Raw genomic sequence first — 13,928 nt, forward strand, 5'->3', positions numbered from 1 at the left:
GGCAAGTCCCACATGCACATGCACCCACACCGACCTTCACACGGCCATACACATAGACCCCCACACCTATACCCCACAGCCACCCTCCCCCCGCACACAGCCCCTCACAAACTGCATACCAACCACACTTCACATATCCACACACCCACATGCTCCCTCACCCCACACTCACACCCCCCACACCCCCAAAAAAAAAACCTCTCGAAGAGGAAAATATAAAATTTAGCCATTTAGCTGCTACCAAGAGCCATGCATTTCCACTTCAGTTTTCTGTGGAATGTAATATAAATAAGTAACTGTACCTCAACTTAGCAATATAACAAAAAGACAATTTGCTTAGTGTTAGGTAATGCATTGAATCAGTTGTTTCAGTGGAAAGCTATCAGGTAGTTTGATTTACATATTTATTTTCAAAAGAAGAATGAGGTAGGATTACATTTCTTCATTGGAGAATTTAAATATGTTTAATACAACTGCTAGTAATTTTAAGACGTAATGTTTTAATACCTGAAAGTAAGGACTTTCTTAGCACAGTTTACCTTCTTAGGTCTTAAACTAATCTAAATTGTATCTTAGGTTGCATGATCGTGCTTTTGTTTTGTTTTTAAAGGGGGAAAGGCAGTACATTTTAATTCAGGAACAACAAAGAAGAGCTGTTCTTTCTTAAGGCTGTTTTTGAAAAGCCTTGATTTTTAGGTCCTCACAATTAACTGTAATGGGATGTTAAGAGCCTAGGTGTTCCTTTTTCATGGGAAAGTTTTGAAATGGGAAAGCAGTATGTTCACTGTCATGCTGTAGGCTGTGAATGTATATATTTAGTTTGGCACTCTTCAGGTTAGCAACACTCTTGGTTAAGGGGTGGAACTAGTGTCAGACCTCAGTGAGGAACTGGTACATTGTATTTGGAGTTTTTCATCTCTTTGCTTAGAGCAGGGATCACAACCTATGGCCCAAGGTCCTGATCCAGCTTGTAAAAAACCTGGGCCAGCCCACCAGCTCAGGAAATCCAGCATGCTCTGGTGATGGTAGCGGAGGTGTCCCCAAGGGCCCCGTTGGTTCTATTTACAGTTTATTCTCTGTTGCATCCGAAGCAGCGTCTACCTATTCCTTTTGCAGCCTCTGCTGATTGTGGCAGAGGCAGGTAGGCAGTGGGTGCAGCCTGTGGTGGGGCCTGGGCTGCATGCAGTAGCCTGCAGTGGCAAAAGGTTTCCAACCCCTGGCTTAGAACAAGGGGACCTCCTGATGTTTTGTCAACTGGACTGGTTTCCCCTGAATTATCCAGGACCCTCTCAGTTCTGAATTGTATTGTTTTAACAGGATTGAAACTTTCCCCCGCCTCCATGCTTAGATTTAATACTGAAGTAGCTTACCCTGAGAGAACCAGATTTCACCAAGTTCGTAAGCTACATTGCTTGCTTGGTAAATAAATGTATGGAAAATCATGATTGGGATAGACTTTAAAACATTTGGCCATGTTTCAAGGCAACCAATTTTTTCTTTTTCTAGATGTTTAAAAACTTGGGAACTCAATAATTTGCTTTGGCTCACGGATGGGAATATAGTTAACTTTTTTAATGATTCATTGGTAGTCCTTCCTGAAAAATAACTAAACCAGTAGAGTGTGCTGCATGCTAACAGATACTGATCCTTGTGCTGTTAAAAGGGGCCTAAGTTTTCCCTGCTGTTTCCCACTTTACTGCCACTGCTGAAGCCAAACCAACCTTGGAGCATCAAGAGACACAGATGTAACAGTTGCTTGTTATTGAATGGTACTTGGTAGGTCAGGGTGGCAGCTTTGAAACTAATTGACCAGGCATCTTTTACTTATTCCTGAACCAGTTAGGGCAGGGTAGCACCTTCAAGACCTACCTTCTGCCTCACTTAAGCTAACATGGCTAACTATCTCTGGACGGTACCTGCGGAAGTTGGTGTGATGTAATTGTTACTTCTAAAGAACACCAGAACATAGGAAGCACCATACTGGGTTGGACCAGTAGTCCATCTAGCCCGGTAACTTGTCTCTGAGGGAGAACATGTGGACAGGGTATAACAGAGTTGTCTCTTCCTTGTCATACCCTCCCTGGCTTCCACCATCATTGGTTTAGAGATGTATCCCTGACTGTTCTGTTTAATAGTTATTAGTGGATCTATCATCAATGATTTTTGCCTAATCCCTTTTTGAATCTGGCTGTATTATTGGCCTTTCTGGTCTGCTGTGGTCTCCTGCTAATTTTAGTGGATCACCCTTAGTTCTAGTATTCTGGGTTTTGATGAATAATGGTTCCCTATGCACTTTGTCTGTACCCTTCGTGGTTTTTGAGGCATCTATCATACCCCTTCTCAGCCTTCTCCTGTCCAAGCTGAATCCTAGCCTTTTTGATCTCCTTGAGCATCTTGGCTGCCCTTCTCTGTTTCCTTTTCTAATTCTGTTGCATCTTTTTTTGAGATGCAGAGATCAGAACTTCGCACAGTATTCAAGGTTGGGGGTGGGGTGGAAACCACTGATACGTATAATGGCCGGATGATATTACCTGTTTTGTTTCCAGTTCTCTTAATGAGATCCAACATTTTATTAGGTTTGGGTTTTTTTGGTTGTCACTGCACATTGAGCTGATGTTTTCAGAGAACTACCTACAGATTAGGAAAGAGACTTTGGAGTCATAACAGCTGGTTCAGAACCCGGCCTTGTACGTGGTATAAATTGGGGTTAGTTTTCCCCACATGCCCCTGTGGCGCTGTTGTTACTGTGCCATCATTTAGTACTTCTGTAGCTCAGGTGTATGTGGGTTTGTACTGTCCTCTCCAATTGAGGGAATTATTGGCAGGGCAGCGTGCTGTGGAGGAACATGAGCCCAGCGGCCATCTCCGTCCCCTATAAAGTCTGGCCCAGTCAATCAATTACTTAACTCTATACAAATTTATAATTACAACAAAACCATTAAAGGGTAAGGATATATAATATCAAATGTACACCCTTTCTCCACGGTTACTTGCTACTCCACAGTCCCAGAGGCTTGCCTCCTGTTCTCCAGGTTGAGCTCTGTTCCTCACCAGGCTTTGCTGCCGCCGGCCCAGCTTAGGGCCACATGCACCGCTGTGTGTAGCGGGTGCTTCTCCTTGTGGTAGGCGTTGGAGGCCCGGGCAGCCTTATGCAGTACCAGGGATCGGTCTGCTCCCGGACTCTCTGTGCAGCGTCGTATGCACTGAGCTGCTACCCAGTGCCAGCAGTTGTAGACTCCAGCCACCTCAAGTGGCTCCCAGGATCTCTCGCCCTCTGTGCAGTGCCTCCTGAACTGAGCTCCCAGCCTCATGCAGAGGTTGGGGACCTGAGCCACCCAAGCAGCTCCAAAGATCCTGCTCTGTGCACCATGTCTCTGGCTGCATGCCAAAGGTTGCAGACCTGAGCCACCTCACGCAGCTACCAAGGTCTGGATGCTGTGCACCATGCTGCACTCCAAGAGTCTAATGGCTGGAGCCGTCTGCAGCTTCCCATCAATGGAAGTCTTCAGGAGTACTTCCAGGCTACCGCTTCAACCTGCTGTGCAGCTCTCCTCAGCTCTTCTGAGTCCTGCTCTTTTTTCTTCTCCGTCCCTGATGCATCTTCCCTCATGCTGCACGTGCAGCTCCTCTTTATACTCTCCAGGGCTCCGCCCCCTGAAGTCTTCTGGACCTGGCAGTCTTCAACCGGGTCCAAGGGAGCTCTTCTCCCCCGCCCCTCAGGAAAGGGGCGTGACTTCATTTCTTTTGCTGCCTCCTGATTGGTGGATGGGCTCCACCAATCAAAACAGCAGAATCTCAAGCCTGGGACTCACCCCGAGCTCTGAAAGGTAAGCCTGCTACACTTGCATACTGAGCTGTGCCGGTGCCACACAATTATTTTTAGCATCTATGTCACTGTAGCAGTGTGCTATAGTGAGGGAATGCATTGCTATGGTGACGTAGCTGTGGCACCATGGTTTGTGCCTGGTGATGTTACGTCACCATAGCATCTCATGTAGATGCATGTGCCCCCTGAAGTTCATCTGCCACCTTTTTGCCCACTCGCTCAGCTTTGTGAGAGAATTCTGCAGCTCCCCTCCATCAGCTTGGGATTTGACTATCCAGAACAATTTTTAGAATCACCTGCAAACGTGAAGATTTCACTGTGCATTCCTATTTCCAGGGCATACTCCTGGAGTCACTCACATTGCTGTAGGAGCACACAGCCATAAGGTTTACAGCATAACTGCTGATGGTGTTTCCAAATGATAACTCCCTCTTGCCTCTTAAATGGTTAAAAATCATGCCTGTCCGTAGTTTTGAATATACCAGGAGATGGTTGCTAATGGTTCTTTTTTACTATTCCAGACCAGCTGCAAGTAGAATAAGGCATGATGGTGAACCCTGGGTAGCCTCTAGACCCTTGCCTTCATTAGCCTTACCACTGGTAGAGCTTGAAACAGTGGTAACACCAGTGAGAAACTTTTGGAGGGAGAAGGAAAAGATTTAGTGTAGGTACAATGTGAAATTCCCTTTGTCTGTAGATATTCCTTCATTCTAGTGCTTCAGGCTGAATCCCTCTGTCTTTGTCCTACCCTTCACAGCTACTGTAAATATAAAATTTGACATGACTGTGGTCATCTTCATTTTCCCTTGCCTTCAGATAACATCCTGTACTTGAAATACAGATTTCTGACTAAAAGCTTTGGGAAGAGCCAGAAACTGTTTTTTCCAAATAAGTCTTCGTATTTTCTGAGTTAATATCAGGGACTCAGTAATGCTAGTTTTCTGGTCAAGTCAGTCCTGAGGCTGCTGTGATGGTTGGGACACTTTAGATGCTGTGCATCATTGGTGATTCTTCAGTCAAAGTAACCTGCAGCACCCATCTCTCCAGGTGTGGATAGTTGTTGGCTTGCAGGGAGCTCATCTGCCCTTTGACAGGTCTTTTTTTGAGTCCTGCTGGGTGTCCATGCACCCTCCTCACCCAGGCTAGCCCAGGTTGGGGGTGGGTTTAGTTGCCAACAACCCGACCATAGAACAGGCTGTACTGGTTTACTTGGTACCAGACAGCAGATCAAGAGAGGCCTGGCGCACATTCTGTTGTAAAGCATATGTGGTGGGTATGGGAATTTTTCAGTGCAGAAAAGTCAGGTGGGCATGGCAGTTTTGAACTTCTCATTATCCCTCATGACAGCAAATTTTGATGGTGTAGTATATACAGTGGAGGGTAGGACTAGAATTCAGTGACCTAGACGAACTGGAGGATTGGGCCAAAAGAAATCTCATGAGGTTCAACAAGGACAAGTACAAAGTCCTGCACTTGGGACTGTTAACTAAAACACCATTTGCATACAGTTCTTCCAAAAGTACCACACTGGGATCAATTTAATTGCATGGGATAAATGAGGACAAAAGTTTTGACTGCAGGAACTTTCTGGTGAGCTTTTTGATGCATGAGTCAGAAAGCTCAACCTGTAAGCTAGAAGGCAATAATTTCTAACAGGGCTTGCTGTCCTATTTTTGCTGGTAAACTGAATGCGATTGATCTTTATCCAGAGACATGAGCTTAGAAGTGGCACTATACTTTTAAAGAAATTTCCAGTTTCTTTGCAGAAGAACATCTTGCACCTGTAGCAATTACACCTTCATATTTGATGGATAAACCTAATTACTGCTGTGTTTTTAATTAGTGATTTTTTTTTTTTTTGCATTAATAACTCACTGGATAATTGCTTCTGTTGCTAAGGTCTCTTGTAGCATGAAAAATAGTGCTGCTCCTAGAAATTTGTACTTTTTTGGTCCTTACGGAACACACAGTAACAGCTTCCTGTGTTTTTAAACAGCTGCATTCTTCCTAGACAAGTGGGTCTCAAATGGGATGCTGCAAGATCTTTTCAGGGGTGCTGTGGTGCAGGCAGTGCCACCATCAGTCAGATAAGCCTTGTGCACAGCCAGATAAGCCTAAAACAGGCAGAAGCGTGTAGTCATGCCGCAGCCCTTACTGGTCCAACCCCCGACACTCCTGGAAACAGAGGTGTAGTGGGCAGGTGGAACTACACCTGGAAGGAGCATGGATTGGAAAGGGTTCTGGTAAGAGCAGGCCTTCCTGAGTGGTTTAAGTGTACTTGAGCTGTGCACAAGGCATGCAGGGGCAGCTCTACCCGGCTGTGGCAGCAGTGCCCTAGTTGAGAAACTCTGAGGTAAGCTGAGGCAGTACAACAGTGAATCTCAACTAGGGTGCCACCAAATACAAAAAGTTATGGGGGAGTGTTCTGAATACAAAGAAGCTGAGGACCCCTGTACTAAACATTTACATGTCTTCTCAAGCTCCTGGTAAAACGGTGGTGGTATTAAACTTTATTGAGAGAGCATATTGTAGCCTTATGCCTGAAGAAACTGCCACAGCCTGCGTGGCTGCAAAGTGTGGGCTAGATATGAGTGGGGGAACTTAGCCTACTCAGTTTATCTGCATTATTTTCCTTTCTCCTTGCAGTAACCTAAGCTGTGTTATTTAAGGTGCTCTACTTCTGCTTTTTATGCTAACTGAACAGACATAGGTTTACATATTCTAATTCTTTTCCTTTCACATTTCTCATATAACAAGTATTCTGGTTTTTGATTCATTACGTCTTTTAACTCGCAGCGATTCAAGTAAATGCTGTTTTAGATGACACTGAAACAACTGCTCCATTATCAATTTTAAGTGTTGAATTTAGGTTTCTTTTAGTCTTGGAAAGCTACATCATACTGAAATTAAGAGCTTGTGTGCAAGCTATGTTTAGCAATTTAAAACCACTTTAAAATGTTTTGGGTCGTTCTTTTAAAGAACAGGCTGTGACCAAGGTTGCTGTGCCCACACCCTTCCTGAGCTATCCTCCACCCTTTATCTTATTTTAAGCACTTCCTGTCTCTTTCCACAATAGTTCCTAACACTGCAGCACTAGTTCTGCCTTGGAAAGCATTTACTGGGAGAACAGGAGCAGCCCTGGAATTTGTATATGTCACCCACAGAATGACTTGAGGTTCTGCCTTGGCTGCGATGACAATAAATGTAGGACCCTGTGAGTCATGCATCCTGTCGAGTGTGACCTTCAGATAACCCTACTCCATAGGAGTTGCATGATCATGTTTTTAAAATAACTTTTTTTAAAATTTGAAGCTGCTTATTTGCTCAGAAGAGTAGAGCTAGTTTTCTGCAATGGGTTTTCTGCTGCTTAAGTGAAATAAATGTTATTCCGGCAGTTGCTTAATAATAATCTGCCATCTAGTGGCAATTTAAGCAACTCACAATTTGTTTTTCTTGAGTTCAAATAAGGTGTGCCACAAATTTAACTGCACGGTCTTTCATAAATGCACTTTGGAGGACTGTCTGGCTGGAAGGGAGTAAAAACTCTTCAGGTGCGTTGTTCCTAGCCAACTACAAGCAATTTTTTAAAAGAATTTGCAACACAGATATTTAGTGGCACAGTGACATGGGTTCTTAGCCATATTTGTGCTTAGATGACATCTAAATAATATATATTTAAAAAAAATCTCAGTTTTTACTGATGTTTAATCTTCCTAAAAGATGTAGAAAGATTGCTGTGTAGTTCCTTCCTTTATCAAAAAGTAACGTAACGTTAGCAACTGCTTCAGACAACCAAGCAACATCCTGACATGACAATGAGGACTTCAGCACGCAGGAATGTTGTTGTTCATCACTGTCCTCTCAGTTTACCAAACAAGAGTAAGAACAAACAGTATTGTGGTTCTAGCTACCACCAGCAAGAAAAACCAATGAGTCCAGCATAATAAATCATAAGCAATCTTCTTTTTTTTTTCTGTTCTCCTGTCCTGGAAGCATTTTGTAGAGTCTTGTGATGCTTCCGTTCTTATAGTCCATTTTGCTTTACCTTTTCATCTTCTAACCATAAAATAGAAATCCATCTGCAGTAAGTGTGGAAGATGCAGAGACTAGGGTAAGACATCAAGGGAAATTTTTTTTATCACTGAGCATTTTATCAGCATACTGATCTTCCTTATTTCTATACCTGGTGCCTGATTTGCCTGCAGCTTATCAGCATATCTCTTTTTTGCTGTTCCTTCAAGACCATTTATTGTAACAGGTGTGTCCTTGTAGCAGAAGGATTGAGAACTTGAGCTTGGCTTCCCATCCATACTTCTACGTCAGAATTTTCTGTCAACAGAAAAGTATGACGATAAACTTTCTATCATCCAAGTGGACCCTGTCATCCTAGGTTCTAGTGTAGTATGCTTCTGGCTGGGACACATTTCTTCTGGGTTATATATACGTTTGCAGCTTTGATCTTCTTTTTCAGCCAGAACATTTTGGTTTGACAAATTCGGTCCTGAACTACAATACTTTCAGACTTTATTTTCATGCAGAGTTGTTACGTAATAGAAGATCTTGGAGTGGAAAGCAATGGTAGATACAGTTTATTATGCTATATGTGCATAGTAACATGAGCTTTAGGTTGGATACATTTCTGAAGCATGTAAAACAGTTACGGTGACATGACACCATTTCTTCCATTAGACTTTGGTTTAATATTTGATAGAAAGGAAATATGATAGTGTGGAGAGTGAATCCAATTCCTGGAGATGAATGGTATGTTGAAGTAGCTGCTGTATTTGCCCTTCAGGGTTGAAGCAAGTTTCCCTGAAAGCAGCTGTAAAATAGGACATAAAATATTGGTTTGAACAAATGGCACTTGAATAAAAGAATCAACAGAGTAAAGGTGTCACACTAGGGGGTAACATTTGAAATTGAGGCACAGATTTAGCATTGCGGATTCCATTAAATTAACGAGAATTATGCTAAAAACTTTACCTAATACTTGGATTATTTGTCCCTGTGGCCCCCTCTACACATGCAGGTAAAGGTGCAGTGGGATCTAATGTGCAATACGCACAATTGCATCTCCAGCCATGCCACATGTGCATGGCAGGACACATGGTTATGGGATCATGCGTTACCTTATTGTTGAAGCAGGAGGAGCATGATACTAGGTACCCCCTTGCACCAGCCAGAAGCAAACTCCCATGGCTGGGAGCTGCCTCAGCTGTGTGGTTCCTAGCTGTGAGGGCTCTGTACACCCTCGGGGTTGGGAGGTTGCAGCTGCTGGGACTCAGCTGGGTCCTGGCACTGGGAAGTGCACTGCTGGTACCCAGCATCTGCAGCTGACGGGGCTCCCAGCTGCAGGGCAAAACTGCTACATATGCAAATTAAAGTTTAATAGCAACTGGCTGTAAAGTTAGTATACATTTTCAAGGTCTAACTTTATAGTTGGTTGGAGCTTTTTATGGTGTGATGTAAGTACTTTGTACACGTAGCTGGTCTCAAGGCAATTGTGCAATTAACCAGTTAACTGCACGATACCTGTAATGTGTAGAGGTGTCCTATGTGACATTCTCAGTCTCGAGCATTCTTTATAGAAATTAAAGTGTCAGAGAAGCCAAAAAATGAATACAATACCCGTTACTCTACCTATTATTTATAACAAGCATTTCTTTTGATACTACATGCTAAGCTATAGAATATTTGATTACAAGACTATGATTTTTAGCAGGCTGTCAACATGTCTCTGAGAATATTTAAAAAAATAAGTATTCTGTTTGTGGCTCTAGTTCTTTATTGATGCGGTTATATCAACAAAAAAATTATCATGGAGTATAACTTTATAACACCCTGTAAAATATAGTTTATTAAGTTTGTCACACTGCCTGAAGTCAGACAGTATGTAACAGTCACCATGATATTATCAGCATGTCCATCTATTATTATCATCTATTTGCCATGGAATAAGATTCATACCTTGTTTTTGCAAGGCAGAATGAAGAAAAGAAGATCTTTCCTTAGTATCAGCAGCTAGTGATCCAAGCCTGTTCATTGTTCTGCTCCCTGTGGATTGTGTGCATGCTTTACTCTCAAGCAGCAGAAACTATCCATACCATATTTTCTCCCATGTAATGCACACCCAAATTTCCAGCAGCTGTTTTTGGGGGCAAAATGTGTTGTGTGAGAAAAGATGATATATATTTATACACAATAATGCAGTGTTGTGTAACCTCTAAGTCCATTCTTTGATACTCCAAGTCCTTGAATGACACAGAGCAGTATATAGCATAATGTGGTTGTGCTTCATCCAGAAGTATGAATAGTGGATTAGGTACAAATAACTTATCCTTTGGTTATAGTGCTCTGATCTAAATAGAATTCTTATTCTTTCATATACTTGCTGTGTAATTTGATGTGTGCAGTCTGGCCATGGAATGGGTGATTTTCTGTGGACCAGAGATCTGCTGTTTCATCTACAATTAAAAGATGAGGCCTTTAACTACACTGTTCTACATGTCTTCACTTCTGTGAGGAGGGAATACTGATGGATGGCAATGCAGAGCTACTCTTCTTAAAGTTGGTTTGAGTTCTGCATGTTCTGTTAGGCCCAGAGCACAAAAAGGGCTTACAAAGCCTTTGCAGTACAACTTCATAAACATGAGCAGGACTGAATCAAGAAAAGGGACCTCACTTTGTCATAATACAATCGGAAAACTATTCCTTTTACTGTTCCCTGTAGAGTTTCATCCCCTTGGAGTGTGCTTGCAGAACTACAAATGTATTAAGACCCTCTAGGAACCTTTTGCCACTGGGGCTCTTGTTCATGCTTCAGCACAGCACCAAATATTTGTGCCTAAGACCCAATATTGCCAACACCAAACACTGAAATTATGAATTGGGTTTAAAATTATATTAAAAATAGGTTATTTTAATTTGCCTAATGCCTTTCTGAGCTTTTAGGTGCAGTCAAGGCCATGTTTTAAAGTTTGTCTTAATAGCAGAAAGACGGACATTTATTTAAAAAGGACCCTCAGTTTCTCATGTAATCACTCTTTTCCAAGAGCTGAGGCTTGAAATAAATATTGGGAGATTCACAAGAGTTGGCAGAACCTCAGTCGTTTTTCTTTAGTCCTTTTCAACTACTAAAGCATCCAAAGAGAGTTCGATCCTCCCTTGGTTCCCCCAGCCCCTTTCCTTTGGTGTTTTAAATTATTGTTGTATAGGTAGTGTGAATGGGCACTTTGAAAAATCAGGTTGAATTATACGCAAGGATCCATGCTTTTGGGAGGTTTGAGCAGTGGTGCCCTCACCAAGCTACCAGGCGAAAGGCTTTCTGTATGCAAATAATTTGCCTTGGAAAGATTTTTGGAATGATTGCATACAGAAACTCATTTGATCCATCTTCATCCCCTGTCTTGGAAAGGGACCTTAGGAGTAAGATAGAGCCGTGATTCTTTATGCAGAATTTGGCTTAAATATTTGGACCCCAAGGAAATGTCCATTTGGTTTTATAGGCTAATGTATTCCAGGGCTTCTGGTATGCATGTGGACAGTTTAGAAGCATTATGAATTGGATCAGGTAGCCATGTCAAAGAACTCCAGTTACAGGGGATTAACCTGTTTCACTTTCTGTAGTTCAGCTTTACAAAATTATCATGAAAATATGCTACCCTGTTTCCCCCAAAATTGTAAAACAAATTGTGTCTTCATTGCTTGAAAAACTGTCTTGAAAAATGTGTTGTGATTTGTTGTGATGTTTATCCTTTCAGTTGCTGATGTATAGTCAAGATGAGTGGATTAGGAGAGAACTCTTTGGACAGCTTGACCAATGAGTCAAGGAAACGGAAGTCGTTGCCCTGTGATACGCCAGGACCAGGGTACAGCTATATATTTTCATTCTTTCTGTTCCGTATTAAAATTACAGGTAGTGTACTGTGGTTTTAGATTTTAATTGAAAAGTATATTAACAAATTTTTGCTAACTCTTCATTGCTGACAAAATCCGTTAGGCCTTACTCCCATAAATATGAATGGGGCTTAACTTGACTATCTAGAGTAGATCTGTTAAAATCAATTGACTGTGCTGTAATAAAGTTAAGCATATGTGCAGACTTTTTCAGGAGCGAGCAAGGCCTTCATAAGTAAAATGAATATATGAAAACAGAATTGGAAAATCACATTTGTTTAAAAATATATGAAAGCAACACTTCGTACGCTGTTAGTGAGTTTTGGTAAAGCTTGGCAAACTTTTTTATAGAACTGCATGAGGGGGTTTCAGATCTAAAACTTCTGCAGTCTGTATACTAAGCATTCACTAAGGGCCTCTTGTATCTTTGCACGCTTCCTGGCAATCTTGTTACATGCTAGCTTCCCATAACCGTTTTATGACCCTACAAAACCCCACACCTCTGGCCTCAGGCTAGGGAATCTCTCTCTGTTGTCCCTTCCGCCACATGCTTAGCAGCTCTGGATCATCTCATGTTCCCCTTCTCTTTCCCCTACACCACTCTCCTTTACGTTCCCTTTTTCCTTGTTGTCGTTACTGCTCTTCATTCCTGTCTTCCACCTGTATAGCTTATGCTCTTTGTGTCCCGTTCCTTTCACCATATACCTACAGATCTATAGGAACCCTCTCTCCCACTACATGCCAGTACATCTGTGAGAATGCACCTTGTTTTAGTTTTTATCTTTCCATTTCTATTTTCCTCCTTCATATCTTTTCTTCCATGCCCACACACACACCTAGTATTTTCTGACGTAGAACCCATGCTTTGGTCATTATCACAGCTTTCCTCCTATTTCTTTGCAGGTCAGTACCTTACCATCTGCCAAGTCTCATCCACTTGCTTCTCCAGATCCTTCCTTCTCTCCTATCATCACCGTTGGCCAGCCCTGTTCAGATCCTGGCTGCTTCCCCTCCTTCCCTCCATCCATATTTTTCAACCACCAGTGCTCTGTCCATGTTGCCACTCCCATGATTCCCTCTTCCCACATGCCCTTTAACAAGAGGCTCTCCTTTTGTCATAAAGCCTAGGCCACGCAAGCTATAAACAAATAGGCTTGTCCTTGGAATGGGATCAGCTTTGCTAGGATGTCCTGGAACACCTGATCCATTTCATTGGGTGACACAGATGTCTTCTGTTGTCCTGTAGGGTTGAGTCCCTGCTGCTCCCAAGGCTTCAGGGGGCCCATATTGTGGGGCAGCTGCAAACAGGAGAACGCTGGGTCCCCCTGTGTGCAGAGGCACACCCCAGGAATTGCCCAGCAGGGAATTCCTCAGTCGCATACAGTCAGGACTCTGAAGCCCTACGAGCAATTGCCCAGAACAGTTGGAGAGCATGGGCAGCTCTAGCTCTGGGCGGCCTGCTCTCTCCTGCTGTAAGCAAACAAATGGCCACTGCAGAAAAGTGGCACACTTAAGCTACAAATTGTTGCAGCCACAATTTGGGGCATTTGTGATGTGACAAGGGATGGGAGACATCTGTTTGCTTGGGCTTTGTGCTGCCATAAAGTTCTGTCCCCACACAGCCAGTCAATCTGTGTAGGCAACAATAAAGGGGCAGTAGAGTGATTCAATTGCCTGAACCAATAGGAAATTTGTTGGTGCTAATTTTCCTGAATAACTAATACTTGAAAAACCTGTTTGTACCAAAATCGATTTATTTTTGTGTCCACATATGCCTAAAAAAGTACCTAAAACTTTGGAATTGATGGGAGGCAGCGTTTCAAAATTATTACATTGTAGACAAATCAGAGAAATGTCAAGTTGTGCTAGACCTTGATTCGTTCATTCAGTAAAGTACAACGGCACTGCAGTTTTTCTCAAGGTTAAAATATACTTGTACTTTATAGTACGAATATGTTACAATTTTGTAGCAGCCAGCTGTGCTTTTCATTGAATTCAACAATGAAATAATTGCAACAATTCTTAGAACACAAAGCTTTTCAGAACCTCTCGAGATTAATTTCTGTTTATGGTTCTGTAAAAACCTCCAGGTTTATATTAAAGATATGAATGTCTGCAAGCTCAGTTGAACAGATAAGTCATATCTGAAGTGCACTAAAGGTGACAGTGTGTTCATAGCTCTTGTTTATGCTGAAATATATGTACA

The 13,928-nt window shown here is 42.4% G+C and overlaps 1 protein-coding gene across 4 annotated transcripts in view; it reads left to right on the forward strand.

Moving 5' to 3' along the window:
• Positions 1 to 13,928, forward strand: part of NCOA3 (nuclear receptor coactivator 3) — a 172,766-nt gene that overhangs the window by 116,682 nt on the left and 42,156 nt on the right. For 3 of the 4 annotated variants that reach the window (XM_019509882.1, XM_019509878.1, XM_019509879.1), the window contains one exon: positions 11,587 to 11,694. In XM_019509882.1, the coding sequence (XP_019365427.1) occupies positions 11,606 to 11,694 (89 nt within the window). In that variant the 5' untranslated portion in view covers positions 11,587 to 11,605. Of the gene's footprint in view, positions 1 to 4,347; positions 4,491 to 11,586; positions 11,695 to 13,928 lie in introns of all 4 variants that reach the window. The other variant, XM_019509880.1, reaches the window with a different exon arrangement.

The sequence above is a fragment of the Gavialis gangeticus genome, unplaced genomic scaffold, assembly GCF_001723915.1.
Source record: "Gavialis gangeticus isolate Ggan-Ray unplaced genomic scaffold, GavGan_comp1, whole genome shotgun sequence".
NCBI lineage: Eukaryota > Metazoa > Chordata > Crocodylia > Gavialidae > Gavialis > Gavialis gangeticus.